Source organism: Pholis gunnellus (assembly GCF_910591455.1).
Source record: "Pholis gunnellus genome assembly, chromosome: 6".
Lineage (NCBI taxonomy): Eukaryota > Metazoa > Chordata > Actinopteri > Perciformes > Pholidae > Pholis > Pholis gunnellus.
In genome coordinates, this window is record NC_136532.1 from 15,811,898 (window position 1) to 15,829,285 (window position 17,388).

Consider the following 17,388-nt stretch of genomic DNA (forward strand, 5'->3'; position numbering starts at 1 on the left):
TTTTATTTTATGTTATCTAAAGGGCAGTTGGGCTGTTTCCTTTGTGATCAGTGAGTAGGTTCGCCCTCATTTTTAAGAGTCTCATACTGAAACTTACTGCATTGTTTCAATTTTAAATACTACATTTCAATTTTAACAATCCTGGACCAGATCTCAAGACTGGTTATTTTGATCTCATCTCTGTTTGATGGTAGAGTACTGCAATGTCATAGGAGTGTTATTTCATTATTAAAGGCCCCTAAACCTTTAAAAACTATTTAAGTAATTTTTGTGATGCAAAATGGCCTTGAAGCACATCAGTAAATTACACAATATATTGTACAGACAATAAACACTAATGTACTATAATCATACATTAAATCAATCCGTACATGGTTGATTGATGCAAAAATAACTGTAATGTGTTGTGTATCTAACCGGAAGCATGCACAGGAGCATTGGTTTAGCTATTCTTAGGAGACATCCCATTGGGTTACATTCTTTGCCTGGACATTTACGGTAAGCTAAAGCATACATGCATGATCCTAAATGAGCTGCAGAGACTTTATTTCAATGAGAACCACACATTGGCACATGCAACTGAGTAGTTTACAAGCACCTAAAGCTTTCTGAAGATAAACCTTTTGCCCAGTTTGATAAAAACCAGCCATCAACAAGGAATAAATAAACAACTATCACACATGAAACATCTTCATTTTCTACAGTCTGCTCATTTATACCCGGCTTGATAGGTCACAGTGCTGTGTGTGCTTTGGCCTGAAGAGTATCAGCGGTCCACTTCTTCTGATACACTCTCTTATCACCAAGCTGGGGAATGTGGAGGAGCTCACCAGAGTCAACAGGACTTGAAGCACTCGCCAAGTGCTGAGCCCTACACCATAATCCAGGCTAAATCTGTGCTGCAGCCCCTCGCCACTCGCCCACACTCTCAGATGTATTTCCAGTTTTATTTCAAACCTACAGCACAGTAGCTCGAGCAGGCCTCATACTCAGGCGATGACTTGTCTGCGTGCCCCCTGGAGTAGACAGCGCCCTCCCTGACAACAACTTCACAGCTCAGTGGCCTCGACACTGATGACAACAGCTGTCACCAAGCAAGAGGATAATAGCAGAGACAAGAAATACTTCAAAGCCTCACGCTTGCAGAGGGTGAAAATATCAAAGTTGAAAAAGTTAGAAGTTGCAACTTGTAGCTATTACTTTTTCATTATCTTCAGTAGCAGCATACTTCATTAAAAAAGGCTTCTTGATGCGTGTTGACGCATTATTATTCCTCTTTGAGTTATGCTTTGTAAACTTGGGAGTGCTGCACTTTATCCTCATCGCCACATGTGGCCTGTGTGATGGGGTTGCGACAGACTCAAGCTCACTCCCAGCCCAGAAGGGACCATTGTTTGCTGCCGCTGGGCCTAGAAGCATGCGGCTGCCATTAAGAATGTCTATTCCCTCCTCCTGATCAATGGGGCTGGTCCTCTATCATTCTGAAGAGTCATTTCTCTGTGGGTATATATGGGATGAGCACCTGGGCCCCATGCAGGCTGGAGAGGAGCGACGTGCTTGTAGGGCAGCGAGAGGCTAATAATGAAGACATGGTCTGTAAAGCGCTCCAGACGTAGAGTGCTCCATTATCAGGAGCACAGCGACAGGGACTGGAGTGCTCCACTGACATTGTTTAGGCCCTGGACCCGGAGGGAGCTGGGAAAATGATTGAAGCCAGGGAATGGCCACTCATTATCGCCAGACTGGAATCAAGAATTTCCTGTTCCTGGAATTTTTAATGACATTGCATTGCCAATTTATATACTTAAATTATATTTATATCTAGTTGCAAATGTATGTAAGCAACTGCCTGAAGACAGAAAGAGATATATATGTCTATAGATGGATTCTAGGTTTGTTGTGTGGGGGGGTAACTGGCACCTTGGTTCCTGACAGAGGTCGGTGGAGACCATTTTTGTGCAGCGTGTCATTTCCTGTCTGGTTGGCGTTTCTAGCAGAGGCCCTTGCTCGTTTATTTTTACAGTTTCCTTTTTCTCCTTTTTTTACTAGCTAGCTTTCCCCTGTAGGGAGGGGCAGGTGGGTTAGGGGTTTCAGTACTGAGCAAAATCGTCCCTGTGTATGGCCCCGCATACCCCACCTCCCTTCTCCTCAACACACTTGCTCACAATGGGGGCTCTGTAACACTGGCCCCAAACGTACTCCTGCCTTCCCCCCAAAACAGGAAACCGGGATCTGCAGAGCTCTTGTTTTTCTACTAATTTCCTGCTTTGCTGCCCCTTCCCCAGATTATTTTCTTTATTTTTTTTCAGGTTTTCTCCCAGATTGGTTATACCCAATCAACTTTTTATCTGTGTTCATCTGGAAACCAATTTCTTTGGTGCAGCCATGAAGGTAAAGGAGCATAAACAGACTATTACATTCATAACACTGCTTTCATTTGGATTACTATTGGACACATACTTGAGATTTCCTGTTAAACCTGGACAATCACCACCTGATCATCGCCGGCCATTACTGTACTATGGTTCAAACGAAGGCTCTGCTCATGACTGACAGTAACATAAACGGTGGACCTAACTGCACAGAAATAGCAATATACACTTTTATTTGAAGTGTAAAATGTCCTAAGTTGATTATATGTTTCTAGAGTTTGCAGCAAGACGAGCTGGAGATTATTCTGCCAAGGAAAACTTTGGAACCACGGACTATTATTGACTTCAGTTATGGCTTTTGGAGCGGCAGAGAGAAGGGGGCGATGCCCGTTTTGGCAGCTCGGTTGATTTTCTTGAGATCTACCAGTGAACCAAAGAAAGTTTAAGATTTTAATGGGACATACAGTACATCATAACATTCGTCAGATGAATAATGATGGTCAAAGGCAGCAAAATGCTATTTCCTTTCTGTTGTTACACTTACTGATCTTGATAATATTTATGAAATAATATTAGTTTTATTTGGTCAAAGTGGGTCATTTGATCTGAAAGACCAAAACGTTTCATAGATCATCTTCACCAGCAAGTTACTAGACTTGGAATTGAAACAATGTACACATTATAACTGGGAAGGAAACAGGAACAAACGCCTTTCATTCAAATTATCAATGAAAAGGCCGACTCAAGTCCGCGAGTGAATTTTCCGCCAGTAGGTGGACTACAGCATGTAGAGAGTGGGAAGGGGGAGGAACAGCGAGAGACCCTGTGAGCTGGGAGAGGGGAGATGCAAAAATAAAGCAGAAAAGGAACACAAACGGAAGTGGGGGGAAGTAAGTCCAGAGAAAGCTCAAGTTCCTCTGGAGGAAAATGCCATTGAAACCATATCAAGTTTGCCGAATGAGAGTGCGAGAGAGAGTTACTGGCGTATAAAGTGTACAATTTGGTAATGGGCTTATGAGGGGGCTCACTCGCTGTTTCAATAAACCCCCAGAGCCATGACTGAGCTAGGCTTGCAATACAAACACACCCCGTTCCTTCAGTTTATCTGAAAGACACATCTGGAGTCTATCAACTCCAGCAGCACCCCCCTTTCTGTTTCCACTCTCCAGCACGCTTAACCCCTTCCTCACCCGCTCCACCCCTTAATGTCATGCACGCTCATTAGGTGACTGTTGCCTAACTGGGGGACACACAATGGCGTTTGCAGACAAACATACTAACACAAATGTTCATTTTTTTTGTGAGGGAGAAATGAGACTCCCATGTGCAGCCTCCACGGCTGGCCTTTGCTCTCTTCAGAATGGTGGGCTGCTACAATCTGAACCTTGTCTTACCCAGACTGGTCTAGACAGGAGGGCTCCTCGCCATCGCCGCACATTTTGCACTGTTTTTACACGCTATAACGTTGCCCACTTCTGCTTTGTTCCCACTCAAGGTAATTTGCTTAGCCTGTGTGGAAATAACGTTAATCTCCCACTAAGAAAAACAACTCCAGATTTATATAAGACAAACTGCAGGAGTGTGCTTTCCTTCCCTCCCTCCCTCCGTCCCCCTCTCTCTCCAGCCACCATACCACCTTTAGCCATCTTGGCTCCACTTCCCCTGTGTCAGATGGTAAAGTTGTTTAAGTTGGACAACTTCCTAACCCCAGCTGCTCAGAATGGCAGAGGCGATTTCGAGGTTGGTTTCAGAGAGGCTCAGGCAAAGACTGAGTGGCCCGTCTCGACATTTTTATAACAGATACTATCAAGTGAAAAAAGTAATGAATTAGCCTAAGCATTCATAACCCTAAAGTGATAATAGTGTATGTATTCTCTATCACGCAGACATGCATATAAAACATCTGCACATTCTCATGCCCTGTGTGACTTTGGGAACTGGTTTCAGTGCAAACTTTCCATAATGCTTTTTGCTCCACAAGCAAACATCACAAATGTATTTTCTGCTGTTGAATGAAGCTTTTATAAGTCAACAGGAGGTTTTTTAATAATCTTGTATGATATTTCCTGTGCATACTCTTCTATAGCGCAACAAAACTAAAAGTGCAGTCATGTCAGGTAGATCCATACTGCAAGGATCATTTCAGGCTCCTTTGTTGATAAATTCAATCATGCTGCCAACACCTTTGAGCGTCTAACCAGTTCTAACCACAAGCCTCACTCCTGGCTTTCAGTCCTGTTCACTGCAGGCGACCTGCTGCTCCCTCATCCATCATCATCGCTGCCCTCTGCTCTTCCTCTCTGCTCCCTCTCAACCGGTGGGGTGAGCAGACCTGATAATGAGCGCCCCTTGTGCCCCTGCCTGCCTGTCCTGTGTCCCATGGTGCAGTGGGGCCCAGTTGGACAAGAGCCAGAGTGCCTCGACCCACTCTTTGCTCATTATTCTCATTACCTCGCCTCAAATCAACGCAGGACAGGCTGCTGGGATCTGTCCACAACTCATAAAGGTCCCGTCTCGTTAGAGCGGCAGCCAGTGTCGGCACCAAACAGGAAGGGCGTGCAAAGAGGTGGAGGTACTCACACAGGTACACAGGTACATTATAGAAGGCCTGATGGTGCGTACGCATATGTATGTGACTTATTTTGCATATAGCAAGCACCGCCACAGATGGCAGGTATGATTCAACTAGTGTTTCATCCCAAAAGCTGGAAAAAATGAGGTATTCCAAAATCCAAATGTAGCTGTTGGATGGCAAGCATATTTAAAAGAGCTACAAAAACACAGTAGTCCAGTAAGAGGGCAAAAACAAACAAGGCTAAATTGCTCCTTTGCACTTGGGTGGTTTGGCAGGTTATGAAGGCAATAGTGGCTTTGAGGAGGTTTGTCCCAATGAAAGGGCTAACTGTGTAGATTGCTGCACTGTCTGGCCCAGGCCTGGAGGAGGGTGGCCCGCTCGGGAGCTGTATTCTCCAACTAACAACGGCAGATCAGACTGCATTGAACTCTGAATAGATGTCTGGTGTGAGCGCGTGGGTGTGAGTGTGCGTCTGCTGAGAGAGTTACCAGACTCATTTGAAACGACTGGACAAGAAGCGAGGGTGCCCATACTAGGAAACACACTCCGAGTTTCAGTACACACTTGGAGTCACAACAGAGATGGACCAAGAGTGAGAGTGTTCATGTGCAGTCAGGGAGCAGACTGTTTATCCTTGTCACATAGGGGAAGAGATGCAGTGTAATTCCCTGATGTGTGTTTACTCAGCCCTAGTGGGCTGGCCTTTGATTACAGCACTGACCACATAATATGAGTAACTGTTCACAACTGCTCCAAATGACAAGCACATGTAGACGATAAACTGGAAACAATGAGAGGACCTGAAGAGCGATGGCGGGCTGAAGAGACGAAACAAAACTGAGATCTCACAGTACGGACAAAAACTCACAGTTAAACCTTAAACTGACTTCTATAAGCATCCCTTCAAGGCCTTCCACTGAAACGGTGAATTTCAATGTGGCATTTTTCACATAGGACAGCAATTTTAACCATGAGCTCAGATGTAATTATAAGCTGTGCAGCGCTCAATTAAAGGTTGAAGACGTCAGAGTGAGTGAGCAGACCTCCACCGCTGTGTGTCAGAGAGCCAGCAGAGGTTGAGGCAGAGGACTGAAATGAGGCCAGCATGATTTACACTATGTCCTCTCCTCACACAAGTGTGTGTGTGTGTGTGTGTGTGTGTGTGCTGTTTGTCTGCTTGTTCTGTGTCTTTCTCGCAGGTCTTTTAGCTATAAGCCTGCAGGAAAGCTCCACCCTGTTGCCCCCTGCTAGTTTTATCACTGCTCCAGATACAAGGGCCAGTTAGTGGGTAAGCTCAGGTTACCCGAGCCACCTATCCTACGGCGCTACAGGGAAACCTGTCCGCATTTAAAAAAACAAGCAACATCATCTAATTTTACATCAAACACTTCAAGCTACAGATCTTCTTTGACTTTTACTCTCAATTATTCTTGCACACACAGGGTGTCAACCGCTTTATCAACATCTTTGGTGCAAGACAGTTGAGGTGCGAGCCGAGAATTTGGCCTTGGAACTATTCACCCATGGTGTTCACATGCCAGACATAAAAGCGTCAATTTCAGCAAATTTGTCTTTTGTTCTCGACTGGCATGTCTGGTGTGAGCTCCAGCAGGTAGGTACTAACAAGCTAACAACTGCAGCAAATTACCATATTTTTCTTTCTTTCAACATTTTTGAGAGGCTTGTTAGCTTCATGGGTGGCAGCTCTGAGTGGCATGTGGAACTAATATCCCTTCAACATACTCAACCCCTCCCTAACAAAATAAGTATGTCTGCCAGAATACAGTATCCAGACTGAAGCGGCTCCACGTGTGCTATTAGCTACCAGGATGCTATAAAGCCTTACTGGGATGCTCTGTAAAACAACACCTTGGTGGGAAACTCAAACTATATGTAATTCACACATACCAGGAGTATCCCAGGAGCCTGTAGCTGGTAAATGCCAGTCTTGACCGTGATTACTGTAAATTAGACCAGAAGACGTATCATATCATACATACTCATATCTCTCTCTGTATTATCTCCTGTTTGAGACAAGCCAATGTCTGGACGTGGTTTGAGCTAAATGCTAACATCATCAAGCTAACATGCTCACATGGCAATGCTGACATGCTGATGCAAAATATGCTAACCATCATGACATGCAAACATTTTCTGACTAGCACCGGTCCAAAGAAGGCAGCATGACATTTTGACTTGATTATGGCGTTCAATGAACGAGTTCGGAGATCACAAAATGAATACAATTCATCTTGATTGTAATGTATCTTCTGGGGACCATGGATGTCTGTACCAAATAAATCCATCCAATATTCGTCGAGACACTTCAATGAAAACCCAAAATGTCAATGTCGTGGTGGCGCTAGATTTACAGTCAGGGGATCAACAGTCATTAGGATTCATCATCTATGGATTAATGGTTGAGCAAAATTTCAAGGCAATCCATCTCATAAGTGTTCGACCGACCAACCGACAGAGCCATGCATTGTGTGGCTAAAAAAGAGAGGTGCTCTGTACTCTCTTCTCATAGGTGGCAACAATTCCCATTGTGGTTCTTTTCCTGTTTGTCACCAGACCTGCCATTCATTCATTTCCCCCAGAAATGATCCTGTCTATCATCTCTCTCACACGCCATACAAAGAGATTACGACGCTAAAAAGGAGGGCTAGACTGTCTGCGAAGCTGCCAACAGGCACCTCTTCCCAACGATCTCTTATCTTGACCTGAGGAGTAGGGCTTACCTGATAATGAAGGACTGAAGTGTAATTATATGAGCTTTTAAACATAACTCTACGATAGCCAGTCTGAGTGTATCATCCTCCCTGCTGGACAGAAGCCCATGATTGGATAGAAGTGCATGGAGCTGCTCAGATCTTACTGATACCCTGTCTGTATTTCTCTTCAAAGGCGCTGAGGCTAGCTTAAATAACAGCTCACACATGGATGCATAAAATATAACTCATGCACACAATAAACATGACATTGTAGCATCTGCAGAAGTGAAATATTCATAAAAGATGATAAACAGTAGGCTACTCACAGTTTCTCCAAAGCGTAAAGTCCAAAGAAGGATCCATTTCTCAGAACTCGGATTTTGTTGTGGCTCAGTATCCTGTAAAAAAAGAATCAGTGTTGTTAGAAATATTCCCACTGAGAATAAATTGACGCATATTCTATGGTGCTGAGTTACTATCTTGGACATTAGCTTCACGGAGAGTTTAGGTTTAACCAAACACACAGTGAATGGGTCACAAGAGGAGGATAAGAGCCGAGGGAAATGTCCACTTGGTGCTGCAGTCACACGCCATTATCCTGACCAGAGACATTAGCTTAAGATGTTTCCAATTAATGTTAAATACAGAATGGGACATCAAGATTAGGAGGGAAGCTGCAATCTTGATAATCATTTCGCATACATTTTTACATCAAAAGGATGTCTTTCCACATCAAACAAATGGCGGCACAGGCCATGTTAATTAGCCCTCTCCCTACTGGCGAATCACTTGGCTTATTGGGCTCTTATCAGACCTGAAGACAGAGGGCCACAAGACACACTGGAAGTAAGGTTGAGATTGCTTTGTCTGGCAAGGGATCATGGGAAATGTATATTTATAGTAATCACTTAGCTGTGAGGGACTTGCCATTGTTAAAGTCAGTTAGGATAGATCTTTGACCTTTCCTTTTTAAGGAATGGTTTGACTTTTGGGGAAATACGTTCATTCGCTTTCTTGCCGAGAGTTAGATGAGAAGGTCCATACCAATCTTATGTCTGTATGCTAAATATGAAGCTAACAGGTGGGTAACACCTCCACTGGCTTTGTCCACAAGTAAAACAAAATAATCACACACACGTAAAAAGCTTACTGATATATTAAAGAGTAACGTAAGACCCCCTGAAATTGTCTTTGATGATCTCCAGCTTCATATTAAGTTACTCTTGAACAACCTCTGCCGGGTCTTTTTCATAACTGTCCAAGAACAAAACAGCATCCATCACTTTGTTTGAGTCCTCGTGGACGGTTGTCATATTCCAACCCAGCCTCTTACAAAATATTGTGTACTGTATATTGATTTACTCTACCAAATACTATTTGAAGAAAACATAACTGCCGCCTGGAATGCGTTTACTGGCAATGTTTTTTTTCAAATTCAGGGGGTGTGACGTTGTTGAAGGGAGGAGGTCGGGGAGGATGGTTGGGCCGACAAAGCACATAATGTTGGCACCAGAGACTGGGGTTTGCATCGTGCATCCCATGTGTTGTTAAGTTTAGGCCACTAAAGTCCCTTTGATATTGCAGATTTCTTGTTTATGAACATGATTTTCGGGAAACAGGGTTCAATGTTTACACAGCCTTCCCCCGTGGATCCACAGACCTGCCGACGTCTCCACAGCAAGAGCTCCGGGTGCAGCAGGAGCCCTGCTCTGGCGACAGCCCGCCATCATTAACACACCCTTCGGTTTCACATCATCTCCGCCTCTACCACATGGTGCTTATTGGGCTGTTTGCAACATTAAGTGTGTTCTTAATCGAGAGAGTGGAGCTGTGTGAACGCCTTTAAAAGTGGGAGCGGACTGTGAACAGTCTGTGAGATTTACAGATTCAGCAGCAGCAGTCAGGCCCCCCCCCCCCCCCTGCTTCCTGCCACATCAATAAAAACACCGCCTTCAGCTCTGCACCTTCCAACTCACTTAATGACCAGATTTAATCATCCGGTCTTGGTATACAGGGACAAACTGGCCTGACTTACTTCTTCACTTCAGTAACTTTACTGACAGCCACAATTACCAGGACGAGTTGAAGACAGAAAAGGAGCAAACAAATGGAAAACCAACATGGAAAGTAAATCTTCTGCTTCTGGACACTTCAGTCAATATCTTCCTACAATTATCTTCTAAAATTAGAAACGAGAGAAATGTTTTCATAAACGGAGAGGCAATCAAGAGACGAGAGCTGCTCCACTGATAATGACTATAATACTGAAACCACGGCCACTTTTACTGTTTTACTTAACATTTAAACCACAATCATCTGTATTTTAGGATTTACTGTGAATATGAACAGCATCAATGGAATTACTATCACAAACTCCACACTCATATCCAGCCTTGAAGCCTCAGAAATTGGCAGCCTTATTTTTAGCTTCAGAAACAAAATTAAAAACATGTCATGTTCACACATCCACACTGAATTGTTGAAATAAATCACGGTTATTAAATCAAGACCTTTTCTTAAGTGGTTGTTAGGCAAGAGCAGAGTTAGTCGTCTTGTGGTGTAGCCTGTATTTGAACCTATGACTTCTGGACCTTAAGGTCTCTCGCTTAACTTTGGGCACAGTATCTGGGTAAACTGGATGCAGCCCTCAGATGAAAGCTACAGAAGATCCGGAAGTGCCTGAATAATTCAATACAGATAGGAGAGGAGAAAGTCACATCTGGCAAACAAGCAAGCCATTTAATTCAACGCAGCCAGTTTAGATACAGATTTTGACTAAGCCTATTAAGCAGGAAAAAAACATTAGTCAGGGAACAGTGTGCATATGTGTGCATAATTCTTCAGCGTGCCGATATCAATGCATTTTCAATGAGAAAAAAACACATAGACCTAGTTTTCCTTCTTATAACCTATACTTATGTGTTTATTTGTATATTGTGTCCGTGCACATTTGAAAAAAAAATGTAATTCACATGTGGCATCCTATCACAAAAACCCACATTTGTCTCAAGTTACGACATTTCAACACACCATATTTCAATTAGCTTGCTCCTCTGTACACCACGACTTGAAAGCTGATTTTCACAATAATAATAAACAAAGACCACAAAATGCGCTCACTGAAAGCCTCCCACAGACAACAAAAGGCACAGATTTCCAGGAACGCAGGGGAGTTGCAGAGGCTGGACACTGGTGTATAATCCCCGAAGCCTGATGTTTGGAGCACAGTTGTAGTGAAGGACATTGTTCTTTCATAAACAATACAGAAAGTACAACTCTGAGAAAGAGAGAGAGGCACAACTCTGTAAACAGACAGAAATAGTCAGCGTTCCCATCAGGCTAAACAGGAAACCCAGTCAATTAGCTGTTTATTCAGAACCCGGTTTCAGAGGTCAGGGGTTGTAGAGAGAGCACTTCCCGGGCAGCCATCAGACAGATGGAGCAGTGTCTGGAGGCAGGTGATAGCTGAGGCATATGAGAGTGCGTCACTTCATCACCGGAGTATACAAAGGTTACCAGAGCTTTACAAGCAAAGAAGATGAGTAGCTTCTTAATCATAGAGGTTCACTACTCGGAGGCCTAGCGTCTGCTATGTATTGCTACTGAGGACTTACTGTAACCAGTGGCTTCGTTTCCTTTTGCATAAGTGACAGATCAAATGGCAGATTGAATTAATTTGCTTTCAAGAGCAATAACTGTATGGTGCATGGCACGGCAGTGTGATAACTCAGTCCAGACTGGGGATGGCATCTCTCATTCACTTAACCCTTTCAGACCACAAAGACCTCTGAGAAATCAGACGGGCTAATTTAATATAATCTCATCTATGGAAGAAGAAAAACAACAACAAACAACAACCAGGGCCACATGTCAGGCTCCAGGATCCCATTCACCCATTTCATCTAATTAATTTAAATGAAGTTCAAAAAGCAAGGAGGTCATTTGAAAAGAGTCAGGTCAAACAGAAGCACAGACACCAGCCCTTCCCTTGTGTTGAACAGGGTCAGTAAAAGCACAGAAGACATAGAAAGCAAATATATATCACCACTTCACTTCATGTGCTGCTGTGTTTTATATTGCCTAAAACTCTGAAGTGAAAATGAATACATACACGTCTCAAATTTCAGAATGCAATTGTGTTTTACTACAAAAGTTCAGACATGAAATATCTTTTACTACGACTAGATATCGGAAGTGCTCTTATAGATTGAAGATGCATCCCCTTAACCCAGATGTTGGCAGAGATCTATCCAAACAAATATGGTGTTTTCAAAGCAAACTTTATCAATTTGTGCAAACACATGCATTTGAGAAATGCTAATTTTTTTTTGTAAATAAAAAAGTATGACTGCTACGAGTATGCTTGATGTGCCAGTATCAAGTGCTTTAGCTCAGTGTTAGCTTATGGTTTTCCTTGATGCGTGAAAGAGTGTGAAAAAGTAAAAACCATACAAAGAGTCTTGTCTAGTTAACCACAGCAGCTCCTCCCTGCATCGTGCCACTCACGTCGTTGGTTTGCTCAATTTGCTTCCTAAACCCACAAAGCCTTTGAGGGCCACACAGGGGCATGACAGCAAGTCGCAAATCGTATTTGCTCACTGATTTACTTCCGCTCTTCCCACTGACTCCTAACTGGAAGTGAGGCCGTGTCGCTGTAGCATACCTCCTCAGGTCTGGGGGAAGGCCGGATGTGTGTGTGTGTTTGTACACGTCCGTACCTGTGTGTGTTGTAAACTGTAGCTGTCTGTCAAAAGCAGCATGCTTCCAACAGCTGCTTTTGGTTGTGGGTCATTGTCAACCAATCATTTCACTGAGGAACCGTCTCTGTGGTGGAGCTGGGAAGGCTTGCTGTGCGGTGTACGACACCAACACAGACGGCAGCTGAACAGAGTCCTTTTCAGCTTTCCAGATTGCAGCCCGGTGCAGAGGGACAGTGAGAGAAAACCGTCCTGTCCTAACCACAGCTAGAATGCTGCAAACCCAAACTCAACAGGATGTCCCGTTCGCAGTCGGCTATCACCAAAGGTTTCGTGTTAATATCTTTGCACCCTTCATCCCTTCTCCCTACTAGACAACACTTCAATCATGTTTTTTTTCACAAGTGGGAAGCATACAGGAAATGCTGCATCCTGGTTTGGCATTTAGTTCAGGACATGAATGTGATACATCTGAGTGAAAAGCTCTGATTCCAATTGGCCTCTGTTGCCCTGTAAATATGCAGGCATGCTGGACTCAGACAGTGAGCTCTAGCTGCAGGCCTCTACAGCAAACCCCAAACAGAATAAGAGTCTTAAGGAAGGATTTATATTTAATAAGAATTCATCTGCAGGCTAAACTGCCTGCACTTATTACTATGTATTATTCTTTTTAATAATATCTACGTTTCATTTTGAATACAGAGCATTTCTGCAGCGTCACCAGCGAAACAACTGGAGCTTCTGCAGTGTGACTGGATGTTGGTCATTGATAAAACAGTGTGCAGAGTGCTGTTTAGACGCCCCGAGCGTTGATCAAGCGCTTCAAGGCCAATAGAGACAGAAGGACGCAGGTTCAGCGTGAAAAAGACAGTCAAAACAACCCGATGGACCACTGTGTAAACATCATTTAACTTTGGATAGGTCTCTTACCCTCGAGGACCACACGCAAGGTGAAAGACAAGAGCCCTTGAAAGAGGCTGGTAATGTGCCATAAATCCAGTCCCAAATCGTAGACCAATGGGAGCCAGATAATGAGAGTGCTTTTCAATGAAAGTCTCACAGCGTTCTTATTGAATTAAGCCTGGTTTAATTAGCATGCTGACTTGATAATGCACAAGCTGGTGTGTACAGCAGTGCTTAAGTTCATATAAATAGAAAATTACATAATTTAGCCTAGAGGGAATTTTCCTTAGAGGTAAATAAATTCTGCTGAAAGCAATACGATTATGCACTTTTACAATGACAGCACAGCTTTGTGTGTGAGCACTTTAATTTGTGTATGCTACAGCCGAGAACACTTTCATACAAAACCATCAGCGTTTTACTGCATTTTCCCTCTTTGCTTTCCATTTGAGCAGCTTTCTTCCCACCAGAGTTGCATTTCAAGTATCCTGGCTGTTCACAGAGGAGAACTAAGTGGACATGGCAGCATTTCTCTTTATGTACACATCACACACATTGCAATCGGAGTAATGAGGACAGACGTAGTGGCTCAACTAAATATTGTGGTTGAACCAAAACGGTGGATTAAAAACAGTATTACTTAATTTGGCTGTTACCAGTTTTTCCGAAGGCCGATAACTCCATCCAAACGCCAGGTCTAACAGATCAAAAGCCATTTTGACTTTGCGCTGCAGTTCAGGCTCACAGGCACAGAGCTGGCCTCAATCAAAGAGTTCCATTTCAGAGCGAGTTATAAGCTGAGGGTACGACTGTAAGAAAGGATAATATGATCATACCTGTGCTATGACTCTAGTCTATTTAAATTATGTTTGAGTGAATGGAATACTTACACATTTTGGTAAAATACATTACAATACAATACAAATACAAACTTTCAGCCGAGAGTTAGTTGAGAACAACAATAAAACCACAACTTGTTTTTACACTTAGGTTTTTTATCAAATTAAAAAAGTGAGTTACGGCGTGTTAAGTAGAGAGCTTTACAGGTGGGAGGATTTAGTTTCCCTTTTGGACAGATCCAGGCTGGCTGTTTCCCAGTTTTCGTCCTTATGCTAATCTATCAAAAATAATGGGGTCTGGGGTCAAAGATAGTGCATGTGATATGTGATAAACCAAATTGTGCAGCATGCACTATTAAGTGTATTCACATTGAGTTAAGATATCTATTGTATGGAACTTCTTTAAAAGTTTCAATGATAGGCAGTAGTCTAACACTTACACACAACCCCTTGCTGAGTCGGGGCTCCTGTGGCGACAGACTGGCAGCAGTAATTAGTGTGGACCTTCATTAGTGGCTGAGAATTCTGGGTCATGACATGTCACAGGATGTGTGTCTATGTGTGTGTGTCACTGGTACATCTGATGGTAATATGGTGCATACCTTTTATTACAGGATTTCACAATCACTAATTAAAGACTTTCAACAAATGTATACAATATGTACGCATTACAAACTATGTTTTCACTAGAGGTTGATACATTTATCGGTTTAGCCAATTAATCAGCAGAGAAAGGAGGTTTTACAAGCTAAGTGTTGGGCATAAATGCACAACAGACTTTAAATTATGTTTTAGATATTTATCATTTATATTGTTTGAGATATTTTTTTCAGGGAGTGATTCCCTACGCATTATTTTGGCCATGGGGTTACAATATGTGGGCGAGAACTTTGCGGCCCCAGAAACAGCTGATTTTACAGAAAGCTGAGAAGTCATATCTGACCCATTTTCTGTTTATTTTCCCCCAATAACGTTATCTCTTGAATATATAACTCAACACTATCAGCTCTTGATAGGTATTGGTCGATCAATTGGCTATCGGATTTTTTCTGCTCCAAACTATCGTTATTATATTGGCCTTTAAAAAATCGGTCAACCTCTAGTTTTAACACAAATAGGCCTTGTGACCTGACATAGTAGCTAATTCATGTGTCCTAGTAAACCACGTCAGTGTGACGGTCAGGCACTGTGCACGATACCGGGACCCTGAAACAGCTAAAAGGAATAAAGCCATCATTGACTTTATTATTTACGCCTGTGCTTTTGCTAGCGGTATTTGTTGAAATGTGTTCAGTAAAAAAGGCTATTGCTACTATTACTGCTGAATTCCTGTCGTAATAAAAGTTGGTGGACTGCGTAAAAACCAGGCACAACGATGGTAAGTCTAAACCAAAACCAAATAGCATATCTCACACTTTGTTTGAAAGTGATAAATATGAAGAGATTGTTGTTTTTGTCTGAAATTGCCTGTGCTGTGATTCATTATAGTCGTTTTTCAGTTATTTCAGTAGTGTTACTGTATTTGTCAGTCTGGAATCCAAAGGCATGACATAATCTGTAGCTACATTTGAATGGAAGATAACATATTTTGGGTGAAGTGTTTAATTTTGTCTCCGATGTCTGAGGTTTGGCCGGACAAAGTGTGGCTTTTTTTTGTGTTTATAGTTTTGGGAAAGTAAATTGTCATTTCGGGAAATTTGTGCAAGTGGGCTACCACAAAAATGAACGAAAATGTCATATTGGCCAGTCTGTTTCAACCAACCCCAATATAATGAATGTGGGGCAGATGGTTTGATCATATAGTATATATTTGCTACCGTGCTGGTTGTGCATGAGATGATAAATTAAATTCTCATTCATTTTATGGAATGCAAATGATCCAATTTAACGACATTTCCAGTGACTGTTCACACATTCGTGATTGTCGACAGTTTTTGTGTCAGGCTTCAAAAGCCTGCATCAGTTGAACCCAACCCTCATCTCTCAGTGCCTCTCTTGCTAATGGACACTTTTGCAGAGACAAGAAGAGCAAAGTTGAGGGAGGAGGAATGAAAGGGAGTATAAGCAGAGAGATCTCTCAGACTGGGAGGTGGCTGTGTCATCTTTGTTACAATAAAGTACTTTATAAGAGTCCTCCAGACTGCGGCCAGCACTATTCAGCGCTTGGGTCCGTCCAAATAGCTTAACCCTTTCGTTGTAAAAAAAGATGGAGAGCCACCGAAGCCGGAGGTCCCGGGAGCCCCTTGCACGCTGAGCCTGTCCTCAGAGAGTCACGGCACTGAGTGCAACAGAGAGACTAAATGTCCTCGAGCACAACAGGCACTTTAGCAGCAAATGCATGTCAAGATGTGAATGTGCCCATTGTGCCCGACCCACCGGAGGGCTTATAGCAGCCACCAGGGAACGCTGCCAAGCTACAAGCACCATTTACCGCCTGTCATGGAAAGGAGCATCCATGTAATTGCATGCAAAATGTTGTTTTTTTTCGTGAAATCATTTTTGTGAAACCTGATTGAGTAATTCAGTCATCAAACAGGGAGAGGAGGACAAGAGCAGCCACATTTAGGAGTGGAAGAGATTCTTGTTATACATGTTAAAGCGACAAATAAATGAGTTGCATTACTTTGCTTTATGATCCTACTTTTTCCTGCCTTGAGGCTAGATAAGGGGAGTGAGCTCCTGCATTTGATATGTGCAACCACTTATTATAGAGTATACTGCATTGTGCTTGGGTTACCAGGCTGGGCCAGGGAGTAAGGCTTTGTGGTTTGTGGTTGTGTGTGTGTGTGTGTGTGTGTGTGCGTGCAGATTTTGGTACACAAGTGTGTGACCTATCAGATTTATTTATACGGAAAGTGTGCATGTTTAACTCAACGTTTGCATGTGTGTGTGCACAAGTGGTCCAAAAACTACTGGTCTAAAATTAAAATCTGGGTTTTTGAAATGTCTCTAATTAGAGAGGGGAGGACTGAAGCCTATTTTGAGAGCTGTGGCCATGCACGCCCTTCCCATATGTTGTGTGTGTGTGCACAGGCAAACGGGCTAACACACACACATACACACACACACACACACCTACACACACACAGAGTACACACCCTGAAGAGGACGGACCCCAACTTGGAGTTTGTCTTATTAGACACAATTCATTGAGTTCTGCTAACAGGAACTGTCCATGAAGTGTGTTTCTTGCGACATCTATACACAGTTTACTAAAGTTGGACAACCAGTGAACTTTAAAGACATAAGCAAGTAGCTGCTATAAATATTAGCAACCAGAGAGCATGC

At 42.9% G+C, this 17,388-nt stretch overlaps 1 protein-coding gene across 1 annotated transcript in view; it reads right to left on the reverse strand.

Moving 5' to 3' along the window:
* Positions 1-17,388, reverse strand: part of adgra2 (adhesion G protein-coupled receptor A2) — a gene marked incomplete at its 5' end in the record, with an annotated part of 34,746 nt that overhangs the window by 10,839 nt on the left and 6,519 nt on the right. The window contains one exon of the mRNA XM_079161818.1: positions 7,988-8,059. Within this exon, the coding sequence (XP_079017944.1) occupies positions 7,988-8,059 (72 nt within the window). The remainder of the gene's footprint in view (positions 1-7,987; positions 8,060-17,388) is intronic.